At 42.7% G+C, this 15,137-nt stretch overlaps 1 protein-coding gene across 1 annotated transcript; it reads left to right on the forward strand.

The window, feature by feature from the left end:
- Positions 1 to 1,049: 1,049 nt before the first annotated feature.
- Positions 1,050 to 13,287, forward strand: aldh16a1 (aldehyde dehydrogenase 16 family, member A1). The gene is made up of 17 exons (XM_012857968.3): positions 1,050 to 1,310; positions 3,853 to 3,952; positions 4,040 to 4,166; positions 4,252 to 4,409; positions 4,507 to 4,584; positions 5,010 to 5,197; positions 5,289 to 5,447; positions 5,541 to 5,699; positions 6,915 to 7,071; positions 7,288 to 7,363; positions 7,505 to 7,610; positions 7,944 to 8,074; positions 8,173 to 8,343; positions 10,106 to 10,310; positions 10,423 to 10,608; positions 11,166 to 11,291; positions 11,374 to 13,287. Exons 1-17 carry the CDS (start codon positions 1,221 to 1,223, stop codon positions 11,551 to 11,553), a joined length of 2,397 nt encoding a protein of 798 aa, XP_012713422.2. The 5' UTR covers positions 1,050 to 1,220; the 3' UTR covers positions 11,554 to 13,287.
- Positions 13,288 to 15,137: the final 1,850 nt, after the last annotated feature.

The raw sequence follows: 15,137 nt of genomic DNA on the forward strand, positions 1-15,137 counted from the left end.
CAAAAACAAAAAAAACAAATGTCATGTTGAAAATATATAATAAAACACAGAAGTTGTCATTTTTCAAAATGCAATGCAGCATTTAAAGCTCTATATGGGTTTTATTTAGGTGGACTGAAGGCAAATCTGGCACCTTGATTTGCAGATTACTGGTCGAGACCAGGCTAACTACTAAAAAAAAGCAATTTTAAAAATAAATTGAAACTGTATCTTTAGGGTATGGCTTTTACCAAAACTTTAGAAATTCATCTAATCTTTTTATCCATATTGTATTTGATTTTTTTTTTCTGGTTATGTTGCATTCTGAGCTAGATCCTAAGGCAGTTATTATTGTTTATCTCTAATCCAGTTTTAAGAGCTCCTTATTTATTTGTCTTATTATTGAAAAGATTTTTTTTAGTGTTCAAATTTTATTTATTTATTCATATTTGGGTTTTTTGAATAGTTGAATATTTCATCCTTGATATTTGATTGGTAGATTATTGTATTTGCTTAGTTTACTGTTTTTTGCTGTGATTGCTGATGGAATGGATGCTTCTTTGTGTTTAATGTCTGTAAAGCATTTTGTGGTCAAATTGAGCATAATGTAAATATGACTGATCACAGCATAGCATGTTACAAACACTGACCGATAGAACTGGTTGGGGGTTTGGGTCAGATGTGGGTCGTGAGTTGGACACGGTGGGATCTATCATGAGCTGACATATCTCAAATCACCTTTAGAGAAACCAGAGTTTCACTTCGAGCTCTGCCTGCAAACTGCTGAAGCAGAACAGCTAAAAGCTTTTTTCCTCCTTATTTTAAGCCTGTTAATCAAGACACAGGGGGCAAGTAAGCGCACGTGCAAAGATCTATGTGAGACTAATTCAAATGCATTAAGTAGCTATTGCAAAGGAGTATGGTGAATTATCGTGATAAAATCTGTATCTTTTATTATTATTATTTTATTTTTATTTATTTTTTGCGAGCGATAATAACGCTTACGAGGCGTACTTGTACGTACCACAGGGTGGCCATAAAACCCCGTTTAGAAGCGCAGAACGTATTTTCATGGCGGAAACACCGGAAGTAGGTCGAAGTGAACCCTCCTGTGCCTTTACCCATCAGGGAGGAAGCTGGCCAGTGGTCTCCCTGCTTTTTCTTTTATCCACCGGTTCCTGCAGCCCACTTAAACCCCAAACGGAGACGGCGGGATTAGCTTTGACTGGTTCCTAACTATTATGGCCGATTGCACCAACAGGACGGTGTATGAAATTTTCCAAAGCATGGAGGAAGGACCAGCTGCAGCTCCTAGCGCTGCCACAGCTCAGGTGAGGTCTAACGTAACGGATCAGCTGCGCCTTTTAACGCCTATGTTATGTGTGTTTGTATAGAGGTGTAAATGCAGTTATCGTGCGGGGTCGGTGCACCCCCTGTTGGATCTACGTGGAGTTCATTAACGGTTGGCTGTCACGCACATGACACGCACGTGACTTCTGTCCACGCACAACTCCGCGTGAATCTGTTCAGAAGTAAAACGATTAACGACCGTCAAAGGTTTCTAATCTAGGTGGTTCACATCTACGGGGTAGATGTGCTGTTTGTAGTCGACTCGTCTCAAAGCGCGTTGCCAGGGTATTTATGGCAAAGTTACGCATAGTTGTGAAGTGAAAGGAAAACTGTAGGTTACATGGTTAATATCTTTTTTTTTTTTTTAACAAATCCAAAACGTTTTGGTCTGCATCCTAACACTAAAACTGAGACCATTCTGACTACACACACTATTCCAAAAGTGATACAAGGTGGCGGTGGCATCATGCTGTGGGGATGCTTTTTTTTTTTCTTCTTCCACAGGAAAGCTGCTCAAACACATCAGATTAACTGAGCTTGCGTTATGCGCTGCTTGGTGTTCACCTGTTGTATGCTCCGTGTTGCGCCACAGACTGCTTTACTACTCCAGGACACTGATTACGCCAACACTTTCTATGGCATCTCATTAAATGGACTTTAAACCTCAGAAACAATGAGAGTATTAACTTGTATTTTGGCACTTTTAAAACCCCAGTAAGCCTTGATAGCGGTAAATGACCCATGGTTGCTTCACACGTTTCACCTTTTTCCAAGATGAGCATAGTTTTTATCCATGCGCGGTGCCCGGGCTTTCTCTAAATAAGCAAACGTTGCTTCCAGTGGCAGCTTTTTAAAAGATGTTTCTCGCTTTTGCTGCAGAGACTAAATGAGCTCTGTGTATGTAGTTCTCCACTTGATTCAGTGCTGGGTGTCTTCGGCTGTGTTTCATATGGAAAGAATAGAAAAATACAAGAACGAGTGCCCTTCAAGGTTGAACTCTGGACTTTGGTCTGATGTCTGTTAATAATTGTCACTTTCAATTCAGTATAACCAGTCCAGTCCTGTTTAGACTTTCTACTGGAAGCTGGGGGAACCCAGATTTGTTGGTACCCTCTTGTAGAGATGTGTGAAAAAGCCATAAAATAAATTCATCGTGGTCTCCCACTGACACTCTTAGAAAAATTCAACCTTTAACATGAGTTCAGCCATCCAGCGTGTGGGTTGGGCAAAAATCCCACAGTAAAAAAGAAACTGTGTTCAACCAACTCACTGCACCACAGGTGTTGGGACCACTTTAAAATGAATGCAACTGAAGATGGGCTTTCTCTCTTATGTATTACCTGCTTTAATTTCATCAGAACTTCTAATGTGATTGAATGTCATGTAATGACTTCCGCTTTCTTGAGGGTATGAACACGATGTCAGTGCTTACAGATCCTTTTCCAAAGGCCCAAACTTATTCCTACATTGAAATCTGAGTCCCAACACTAGAGATTGACCGATACAGGTTTTTAAGGCCGGTGCCGATTATTTTGACACCAGTCTAGCTGATACCCGATATATACTGTCACTTTTTATTTTAAGGGCCAATTCTTGAAGCTAATATTGGTTTTTCTTCCTCCATTTATGTGATAAAAATGACAGAATGATAAGAAATGTTACAGAAGTCTCAAAACTTGCATTTAAACCAGCTAATATTAACAATCAGCTTTAGCTTCAGTTTTTAAGGTACTTGGGGCAAAAACCCGCATCATGACTCTTATGGCGGCGCTTTGCTCGCACTTGGTGAATGTGTCACAGCGAGGAAAGAGAATTTTTAGTTCAGTGGGGAGAAGGAGGTCAGACGTGGGGTTTTGGGTAATGGATCGGCTAACGGATGCATATACTGGCCGATGGCGATACAGGGAAAGAAAACCCCCGAAAATATTGGCTCAAAATTTTGGTAGGCTGATGCATCTGCCCAAGACTCAACTAGAGACAATCCAGGACTCTGCATGTCCTACAGAGACTGGGGAAAAGGAATGGTCTCACTTTGTGGAGTCCAAAGCCACATCTGTGCAGCTGGTAAATGTCGGTTGGACAAAGTGTTGACAGCAAGGGGTACCGATAAGCAACCTGTGGTGTTGTTAAAAAACATTATTTCTTAACACGGGTTTCTTAACTGAAGAAAAGTACTCAAAGTGTGATTTTTTTTTTTTTTTTTTTTTTTTTTTTTTCTAAAAATTTGTTGCAATATTATACTCTTGCAATAAAAGATTAAATGATTTTAATGGTTTTTAAGCATCTTAACAGAGGGGTGTCAGTCAGCTACTGGTGTTCCATGGCGATTGGTGCATTTGATGATTAGCTGCAGCAGTAGAACGTATGAGGAAGTGTTTGCATGATAACGGGTTCCAGTTAGCTTTCTAGTTGCCACAAGCTAAGCAGCACAATGATTATTTATTTGGCTTTAAGTCTACCAGAAACAACCGAGACGCCACTGGTTTAAGGTTTAACTCTCTTTCTGTTCCCCTTCTCCATCAGGCCTGGCTAGATCATCACTCCCGCTCCCTCGGTTTCTTCATGGAGGGGAAGTTTGTCCGCCCCGCACAGAGACAGACCCTCTCTCTGGCTGATTCCACAGGTGACGGCTGCATCCCGTTAACTGACGACTCTAAATGAAAGACGGCTGATGTGAAATATTGTTTCCTATTTTATCCCATGTCACCAGGCGGCGTGCTGTGCAGCACAGCGTGCGCCGAGGACGGCGACGTTTCCCAATGTGCTTCTTCCGCCGCCACCGGCTACAAGTCCTGGAGCAGCCTGGCCTGCTCCCAGAGATCCAAAGCGTTGCTCAGGTTCGTCCGGCTTACGTTCCCGCTTTCCCGGAGCCCTCTGTGCTGCCAGCCGTTGACCTGGATGCTCTATGTCCACCTTAAACAGGTTGGTGAGTGTCCTCGGGCTGCACGGACAGTGTTTGTCAGAGCTGTGCGCGCTGTGTGAGGCGTCCTGCTCGCCCTCGGCCCTGGTCAGACTGCTGCAGTACTACAGCAGCTGGGCTCAGCTCAGAGACACCCTCATCCCCGGCTGGACATCTCTCGGTAAGAAAGCAGCAAGCTGCCCTCGCTGCAAGGCACTCTGCTCAAATTTATGAAGGTTTTCTTAGTTTTAGTGTTGTTTATTTTTTTTGTCTTGTAGGCGTGGTGGTAGTTGTCTCCTCTGATGACTGCTCCCTATATTCCCTCATGCTCAAAGTCCTGCCAGCACTAGCGATGGGTAAAACACACATCTGTGTCTCAAATTCACTTTTTGTTTTAGATCTAAACATTAAAACAGGAAGACGTCTTGCAGAAATGTGGATAACACTGGAATTGAACCACAGACTTTGAAATGCTGTATTTTCTTGGACTTCATGTGATGGATTAACTCAGTTTGGGGCCTAAATGTGAAATAGAAGGCAGAGGATACGTCCCGCTGCTGGTGGTGCATTGGTATTCAGCCGTCTGCTTTAATCCACGACAGAGGCAACGTCATGCTGTGGGGATACGCTTTCAAATTATTTGTTTAAAAAAATCACTTTTATTATGTTCTATCCAAAACAGTTCTAATAAAGTTGATTTAGAATTTGTGTTGATGGATGTTGCGTCTAAAAAAAGCTAAATGCTCCATGTTGTTTTTTTTTTTGTTTTTTTTTTTCCCAGGTAACTCTGTGATTGTCGTTCCGGGTCGGAGTTCTGCCCCCCCAGCACTTCTGCTAGCGCAGCTTTTCACGGCGGCGGGACTTCCTGCCGGGGCTCTTAACGTTTTGACCGGAAGTGATGTTACGTTGGGCGCCAAAGTGTCCCAGAATCCCAACGTGAGCTACATCGCTTACTGTGGCAACAAGCAGGTGTGTGTGACATGTCTAAAGTCAACGTTAACGTGGAACCAGTCCATCTGACATGTGTCTATAGCTGACTTTTCGCCGTGCTCCCTCTCAGGATGGGCTAACTCTGTGCAAGGCCTCGGCAGGAATGGGTGTACCCGTGTCTGTCTCCCCGTGCATCGGCGCTTTGTGCCCCTTCATCGTCTTCGAGTCGGCCGACATCGATAGCGCTGTGGACGAAGTCATACAGGTTGCCTTCAAGAAGAAGAAAGAGGTGGGTGTCACTGGGAGGAGGAGGGGCTGCAGCTTTGTTTTCTGATTATCCACGCGCCTGTAGAATCACTCCATCTCTCCGCTCTGCCCTCAGGTCCACTGGGTGCTGTGCGTGCAGGAGAGCGTGTCCGACAGCGTCGTGGCTCGGCTCAAGCTGCGACTGGCAGGCATGAAGTGCGTTGCTCTGAGCAGCGAGGCAGACAGGGGCCTGGTGGATGCTGCGGTACAGGAGGCTCAGCAGCAGGGGGCCACGGTCAGTTAGGAAACCGCCAGGAGGAAGCTACAGAGGAGACATTAGAGTAGACCTATTTTTTTTCCCTGAAATTCCAGTTCCAAGTTAAAATACAACTGAGGAAACTGATGGACACTTAGAGTATTTGTATTTCTTTAACTTAATCCAAATTTGTCACATTGCAACCACAATCCTTGATGAATCCAGTCTCACTGAAAAAAACGTGTAATATCCATATTGGTCCACAGGGGGAGACATAGTATTGTTACTATTTGGCTCTTCAACGCGTGTCAGGCTTACTTTTTATTTACATTGGCTTGCAACCAGGTCACTATCAAGTTTTCCCCAGTGAAAAAAAAAGAACATGGCTGCCGTTGCCCATGGTCTCATGTGGACCAATGTAGATATTTGTTCTTTTTTTTACCTTTTTTTTATTTTACCAGTTTGTTTATTTTGGCATTGAAATTTCGGGCCATTTCTTTCTTTAAAATAGGTGAAGCTCAGTCAAATTGCACGGAGTGAATTTTTAGACAGCTTTGCCAAAGCTTCTTCTAAATTAGATTTTAGGTCTACACCAGTGGTCTCAAACTGAAATCCTGGAGGATCCTCCAGCTTTCACATACAGACCAGCACGCAGCCAAGCTGCTGCTAATGAGCTCATATGGGAGCGAGGCGTGTTGAAACAAAGACACATCCAAAGGTTGCAGGACACCAGCCCTCAGGGACTGGAGCTTGAGAGCACTGGTTTAGCCTTTGACTTAGCCGTTCTAACATGAATATACGTTGATCCAACGCTACCATTGCAGCTCTGGCTCCATCTTTTGGGTCATTGTCCTGCTGGAAGGTGAACCTTCAGCCCAGCCTCTTTTTCAGCCTCCAACAGGTACTCTTTAAGGATTGCCTTGTATTTAGTGCCATCCTTCCCATCAGCCAGCTTCCCAGAGTCACCATGGGAACCTGGGGTTTACAGTTGCCCCACCCTCTTTCTGTGTTCAGATGATAGATTGAACATAGCTCTGTGAGATGTGTGTGTATACATATTTATATTTATACATGTGTATCTATATTTCTGTGGGTCCTTGGTCTTCATGATTAGGAAAAAAGAAGTTAAATGTGAATACTTTTTTAAGACACTGCATCAGCTGAGTTAATATGCCATCTGATGTTATCAGGACATGATAAGGCGATAATGGTAAAATAATGGTAATATTTTCCTTTTTGTTTCCCTGTCCTCAGTTGGTCCAGTCCTGCAGCGCCAGTCCTTCTGGGGCCCAGTACCCTCCCACTGTACTCTGTGGGGCGGCCCCATCCTCTCCGTATGTGGTCAGCCCCCCTCCTGGACCTCTGCTGCCTCTCCTCACCTTCAGGAGCAACGCAGAAGCTGTGGTCCTGGGTAACGAAAGGAACCTTTGAAAATCAGAAGATCTCTTAAATTCTCATTTTAATTAAAAACTTTAAAGACACGACATAGAATCTATGATGGCCTGAAACACATTGGTTCTCCTACATATATTATTGTTGTTTTCCCATTGACTCAGTCACAGATCTAAAGAAGGATTTTAGCTCTTGCTTTTATTCCTGTCAACATTATCTGTCTGTTTCTGCTCAGGAAACCACAGTCCTCACGGCTACGCCGCATCCATCTGGACCGAAGACCTCACCCTGGCTCTGGAGACTGCTAAGAGGTACACAGCATAAAACTTGGATGTTAACACACCCAAAACTTATCATTGCATCACTCTAATAACTTTAAATATTTTTTAGTTCAACATTTTTATCACTTTTCATCCTATATTTTACTCACTCACTGAGAATGTTTCCCCCAGTCTGTCCGTCGGCTCGGTGTGGGTGAACTCCAGCTCCGTCTCCGATCCCTGTCTTCCTGTCTCTGGCCACAAAGACAGCGGCACCTGCACTGACGGAGGACAGGAGGTAGGTTTAGATCTTTCCTCGCCTCGCAGACAGTTCGACAGGTGAAGCCACAAAGCGAGCTGCTGTAGAACCAGTGGGATCGTTCATTTAGGAACTCAGCTGCTGTTAAAGAGGCACGTTCTGTTTTATAGTTTAGACATGAACAGCAGAACACACATACGCTGCTTCAGACAAAGGCTGTGAGATCAATCGCTCTGTGTTTATCTCCGTCCATCTTCCCATCAGCTCTTTAGCAAGGCAGTGTGTAAAGCAGACTGATTGTCTGTCAGGCTATGAAAGCTGCTAATCCTAATTCTTCTGTTTTGTATTTGCATCTTTTCTGTTTTCCTCCAGGGTCTGTACCAGTTTCTGCGTCCTTCCTTTTCCTCTCCTCTTCCTCGCTCGTCTCCCGTTTCTTTGGAGTACTCAAAGTTTGGAACGGAACCCAGCCAGCCTGTCATTCCTGATAGCCCAGTCGGTGCCAGGCAGGTTTTAAATGCTTCCTTGGGCTTAGATTAAACACTATAATCTGTAGCTGGGAAGCCAGATGTCTGGTTTTTTCATCTCTCTCTCTCTTTGATAGTTTGCCACAGTCCTACCTGCAGTTCGTTGGTGGTAAAGCCAGTAAATCAGCGTCTGGCTGCAGTGTGGCTGTCCAGGCACCAGGGGGTGGCAGCGTGTTAGCCCTTTGTCCCGATGGAGGCCGCAAAGATGTTCGGAATGCTGTGGAGGCCGCAATCAAAGTCCAGCCTGGGTGAGAGCTTTGCCCACGTTACTGTATGCACAAATACACGCACAAAAACCATGGACAGAAAGTCAAAGAACTGTTTGGAACAAACCGGAAACCTTTATCGAAACCGATACCTCTTTAAGTAGCATTCATATTAATAAACCTGGTTTCAGGTAGCATGTAAGCTTGGACAGTCGACAGCCAGGCCGCATCTGTTTCATTACATATTTATGATGGAAAGAAAACAGCAGGCAGAGATAAACTCTCCTCTTTAAAGCCTGGGTGTTCCTGTATACAATAAATGCCCCCCAACATGAACTAAGCTCCAATTAAACACTCGTTTATCCTTTTTATTATATTCTGTGGCATGGAGATTGTGGCTGGTCCTCTGTACACTAAAACGTGTTTTTATTACAATTACTAGAGTTCATTAAAGACAAGTTTAGAGAGCTGTACAAGAAAATCCATGTTTGTGTTGTTGTTTTTTTCCCCCTCTGCTAGCCTTGTTTATTCACCCGTAGTTCAATGTGATCATTTCTGCTGAGTCGTACAGTGTCGGAACAAAGTACAGAGATTAATCATCAACAGGCTGCAAGTGTAATAAGCACATGGTGTCAGATGCTGTACAGCTCCTGGGGAAAGTCTGTACCCTGTTTGCCACGCTCTAATCCCAACCTCAGTGTGTTTTTATTGGGATTGATATCATGACAGACCAACGCAAAGCTCTGTGAATCGTGAAGCGTAAAGGAAAGTGATGGATGGTTTTAGAATTGTTTCCCTAATAATGATCAAAAACATTGTGCCATGGATTTGTATTCAGCCCCACTGATCAGTACTCTGTCCAACCCCCCCTTCCTCTGCTATGACAGCTGCAGCTCTTCCAGGGTCTGTATCTGCCAGCTTCTACAGACTCAGTTTTAGTGAGGTGTCAAAACAACGTAAAAAAAAAAAACCTCAGTTAAATTACATTGAGTGTTTCTTTGACTATCAAAATTCAAGTCCTCCATTTTCACAGAGATTCAGGTCTGGATTTGACTAAACCATTGTAGACTTAATTCTTCTTCCTCTCAGTGACACCCACCTCTTTCTTCTTCTGCGGCCTCATGCAGGAGTTCTTCCAGGCTTGTCCTGTATTTAGCACCATCTATGATTTCAGCGACTCTGCTCAGTTTTCTGTTCCTTCTTGGGGGTGAAAAGTGTTTCCCCATAGCATGAAGCTGCCACCTCTATGTTTCACTGTGATTCTGGTGGGTTGGTTGTGATGGCTGGTGTTAGCGTTCCTCCACTATTGGTGTTTGGCTTGTAAAGCAACTAGTACATTCTGATCTTTCATCTTCTCTTTTGTAACCTTACCTCCACAGCTCTGTCCCTAGCCTGTCTCCTATTTGTTTGCCGATTGTTCTCTAAGAAAACCCTGATGCCTTCAGAGAACCGCTGTTTAAAAAAACAAACAACCAGGCTCTATTTACTAATGAGGTGACTTTTGAAGGTAGTTTATTGCACCTGGATTTGTAGTTGTATGGAAACATAAAATAAAAGCCTTATTTTTCCTTCAGCTACACAATGTGCAACTGTGTTGGTCTATCACATTAAATCCAAACAACTATAATACTTTGAAGTTTAAGGTTTTGATGGGAATAAAATTTAAAAAAAAGTTAAAGACTAGGTTTGCATTTCCAGCGTCATGTGATCCACGCTATAAGGCTTTTCATCACAAAGGGGATCTTAATTGGACACACCCTTATGCTACGGTCAAAGTACCTTTAATATTTTTCCCCTCCTTCAGATGGATGAAGAAGAGTCCGTCTGCACGCGCTCAGTCCCTCTACTCGCTGGCCAAAGGCCTAGAATCGAAGAAGAAGGAGGTTTCTGCATCAATCTGCACCCAGCTGGGCGTTTCAGGGGATGAAGCTGACAAAGAGGTGGAGCTCAGCATCGCCAGGTTCAATGTTTGGGCAGCTTACTGTGACAAAGTACAAGGTGGATCCCTGGTGAGGCCTTTAGTAGTTTTTCACTTATAAAGCTCTATAAGACAACACATGAATGAAATCAGCAGCGTCCACTGATTTTAAAAGATCATGGGTTTCCCATCTTCCTCCTCAGCCCATGCCGCAGTCTGGTGCCGCGCTCTCATTCCCAGAAGCCCTGGGAGTTGTCGGGATCGTCTTACCTGACAAACATCCCCTCCTCTCAATGGTGACTGTTCTCGGGGCAACCGTTGCCACGGGCAACGCAGTCATCATGGTTCCCAGCCAGAGGTTTCCACTCCCCGCCTTGGCTTTCATTCAGGTGAAAGAGAAGCTGAACGCTGATGAGGACTTTGGATCGTTGTTGTTTAAACTAATAAATAATAGATTTCAACCAGTAGGTGCAGGGACTCCAAAAATATTTAAGTTCACATATGGGATGCATGATTAATCTGTATTAACGTATTGGTATTGGGACGACATGTAACACTGTGTTTATATTAATAAGTGATGGTGGTGTTTGTTTGCATGTGATGGTGATGTAGCACAGGATATGGGGGAGGGGTTAAGTGATGCAGAGAAGCAATGTACACATTATTATTATTATTGTTGTTGTTGTTGTTGTTGTTTATTCTTAACGAATTTCAATACTGATAATAATAACCGAGTAATTAACTTTTTAGGCTAGATTGTATGGAGATATTGATTAAATTGACAACCCAATCGGCCCAAATGTCCACATCGGTGCATCCCTAGTTCAAAATCTCCCTTTCAAACAGTTTTCCTGATCTGACATTCTTTTAAAAATGTCCAGCCACTGATCATACCTGCATTCAGATTTGATCTCCAGCCTGTTTTCTTTCTTCATCTTCATCATAGGTGCTCCAGTCCTCAGACCTGCCAGCAGGGCTGGTGAACATCATCACAGGGAATCGTGACCAGCTCACGGCGGCTCTGGCTAATCACAGCGTCATCAGGGCTATCTGGTACTGGGGCAGTGCTGAGGTGAGGACAGCATGCTGCGCTTACCAAATATAATAACAAACACCACCTATCATCTCAGCCTCACTCTGCCGTGTCGTTTTAGGGCTGTCAGTACCTCCAGTACACCTGCACCAGCCCGCTGAAGACCCTGCGACTCTTCTGCCAGAAGGACGGGGAGGGGAGTGATGCAGGGACGGACTGGGCTCAGTCTCAACCTTCTCTGCTGGAAGACTGGTGGAGAAACGCTGTCCAGTGGAAGAGCGTGTGGATTCCTACAGCATGAGAAAGACAACTGTAGTCAGAGTAATGCTAAAGGCTTTTAGCAGCAGAGATGACAGAAGTAGATTACCAGTTATGGCAGGAGGACGAATGAGAAGAAAGAAGGATGTTTAAATAGCACTTATTAATAACAATACTCAATTTGATTTAGTCACTCTTTATATTCTGTTCAATTGCATCAAATATATGAGGACCGGTATTTTTTTTTTGACTAACCAGCTGTGATTAAAAACAACCAGGGCAGGAAGTTCTTCACACTGTCAAAGTATTTAGAACAATGCAAATACAGAACAATACCAGCGTGATTTATTTTGTAAAAGTAACAATGTTTTGTTTTTGTTAAAATGGTTCCCTTTACTCTTGATTTATCAGTGTTACATACATACTGGATCACTTCCACATCGGTTCTGGCGATCTCTCAGAATCTGAGGGTACAGTTTTCAGAACAATGTCAGCCTTAGAGTCTGAGACATTTATGCCTGTTTGGCCAAAACGCTGCAGGGTGAGCCAGTGGGTTTGTTTTAGTTAATTTACTCTCATTTGGTCCGTTGCAGCGCCTGGACTTTAATGCAATATTTGTTGATACATCAGTATTTTTTTTTTTTTAATACAGTACCTTACAAATGTTTTTTTTGTTTCACCTGGCGAACATAATCTGGGTATTTCATTATGATTTTCTGTGACAGGCCAGCACAGTGTGGTGCCTCATTATGGATTAAATGGAAAAACAAAATTTTTCAAAACTTTCTACAGATCAAAATGTGTATGTTTGTATTCAGCCCCCTTTAAATCTGATGGACCTAAACACCAGAGCACCTTCGTCTTTATGTTGGTCTCGTCTGGCTTGCTGGCAGACTATAAACAGGACTTCTTACAGCTTTCCCCACTACTCCAACACTCTGGTTAGACCATTAATTAACTCTCAAGGGTTGGTTTTCTTCCAAATATCCCGATTTCCATTGAAGGCAAAAAAAAAAAAAAAAGTTCAATTACAGTCTCTGACAGGTGACTAATTAGGTGGCGTCTGAAGGGAATTAGTTGCACTAGGTTTGTTTCCGGGCTGTCAGAGTAAACAGGCTGAATACCAACTCATGCCGCACTTATATCCTTTTTATTTGTAAGACATTTTGACAAGATTGGCTTTTCCATTTACCTCACAGATACACACAACTTTGTGCTGGCCTGCTATGTAAAATTTAGTGGTTATGTGACAGAACGTGTGAAAGTTCTAAAGGCATCAGTACCTTTGGCAAGGTGTTCTAGGTGGTTCTGAGCAGACTTTTGGGGAGTAACAGCCATACTGTTACTCCCCAAAAGTCTATTAGCGTCCACAAGATTGAGACGTTGTCGTAAATGGGTTGAAAGTGACCTGTAATGTTGATGCAGAGAACTGCTTAAAATGACTGAGCTTTTGAAGGCTCTGTGGTGAGAACAATTGCACCCCTGTGGAACAGTGCCTGCATCTGTGACCAAGTATAAACAGGTCTGTCTGAGTCCTCTCAATGACTTGGCAAGAAAAACATGCCAACTCAGGTTAAAATGATGGAACTTTATGCTTGGATTGCTTTAATTACTGTAAAATAAACCTGTATCCCAGAGCCTCTAGGTTTACTATGCAACATATTCTCCACAATATTTGAAAGCCGGTGTTGAAGTTGTGAAATGAAATGGATTTTTACTTTTTGTTACCACAATTTTCCCTGTCATAAGCCATAAATTAAAGGAGAATTACACCAAGTATAAAGTCTTCAATGTAACTTGATGTTTGTACTGAATTGTCTCAATCATTACTGCATGTTTAATATATTTCACTCTTGTTGTTGCTGTGAGTTTAGCAACCACTTGTTTAAATATATCAGCATTTTATATCTAGAACCATAGTTTTGCAAACAGATTAATGCAAACTTGGTAAATCCATGTGTGCTGGCATAACAGGATCTATTTGGGCTTGATGTTATCATCACACACAGGAAATCACGTGTTTTTTAACGTCCACATAAAGTCTGTTAGTAATCGCTTACTTTCTTAAAACGAGGTCAGAATAAAGGGCTTCCCGTCAAATCAGCACACAGAAAATGTGCTGAACTTTTATTTCCTGGGGGTTAGATTGCTTCAATAGCGTCTTTAAAAAAATAAAACACGTAAGTGCCAAAGTCCTGACCAAATTTAGGAGAATTGCTGGTAACAAACCAGTTCCTTAATCACTCCACTGGCTCCATTGGTCAAAGAATAGATTTCAAAATTCTGCTTTTGGTCTACAAAGCACTAAATGGTGATTAGCCTAAACTGATTTCAGAGTTGCTTGTCAGGTGTGAACTCTGTAGAACCATCAGATCTTCAGAGACTCGGTTCCCAGGAGCAAACAAGGTGAGGCAGCATTAGCCTTTATGATTCCCCATTTGTGGAATAATCTCAAAAGTTCAGAAACATTTCTCGTTTAAAAAAAGGAACAAAACCCTTTTTATTTTATAGCTTTCAATCAACGAATCTGACCAAAGAACTGTTTGCCCGATCACTGATAAGAGATGTGTGAAACCCAAGCATTTTAAGTTTTATTTCTTTATATGTAATGCTTTTAGATGTTTTACATATTTAACAAACAGCTTAAGGTTATTGTTAAGTTTTTCCTATTTATAGGGGGTCACCATTATACTTACTGACTCAAATAAATACATTCACTCCTTGTTGTTTGAATGTCCCCTAACAAATCCTGCTTCAGCCACTTGTTTCTATAGCCATTAATATGGCTGTATACTTTTAAGGATATTTACCCTCCTTCATTCTCATTTTAACAGTGCCGTGCATATAAACTGGTTAGTTTTTCCTGAAACACACCTGACTTTTAAGCGTAGGCCATAAAAATTCTGAAGGGCTGGAACCTGGACTTTAGGAGGGCGATTGCAGAAGCCTGCTTTATCCATTCCAAACCCCAGGTTGATGTGTGTTTGGGATCATTGTTCTGTTGGAAGTTGTAACACCACATTTTGTCCAAGCTTCAGCCGTTTCACTTTGATTACAAGGGATGTTGATTAATTCAATTCAGTTTTTATTTATATAGCCCCAATGCACAACACATGCCATCTCATGGCATGTTCCAAAGTCAAATTCAGTCAAATCATCCAGACAGATTGGTCAAAAGTTTTCCTATCTAAGGAAACCCAGTAGGTTGCATCAAGTCTCTCCAAGCAGCATTCACTCCTTCTGAAAGAGCGTAAAGCCACAGTGGACAGTTGTCTCCAATGTTGATGGCTTTGCAGCAATCCCTCATAAGCATGCATGAAGCGACAGTGGAGAAGAAAATTCCCTTTTAACGGGGAGGAAAACCTCCAGCAGAATCAGAACCAAGCTCAGTGTGATCTGCCTTGACCGACTGGGGGTTAGACAAGACAGAGCAGAGACACAGAAAAAATTGACAGTAGATGTCTTTGTTAAATATTACTTTGTGCAATGCACCGGTATTATTGGCAGTAGAAAAAAACAGCATGAGAAGGCCATCAGCGATCTCTACAGGTGATACTGTGTGCGCTAGATTTGAAAGCTATATGTTGACTTGTTCAAATATAGTGTTGTCACTGTGGCCAGAGAGCT

This window comes from Fundulus heteroclitus, chromosome 16 (genome assembly GCF_011125445.2).
Source record: "Fundulus heteroclitus isolate FHET01 chromosome 16, MU-UCD_Fhet_4.1, whole genome shotgun sequence".
In the NCBI taxonomy this organism is placed as follows: Eukaryota; Metazoa; Chordata; class Actinopteri; order Cyprinodontiformes; family Fundulidae; genus Fundulus; species Fundulus heteroclitus.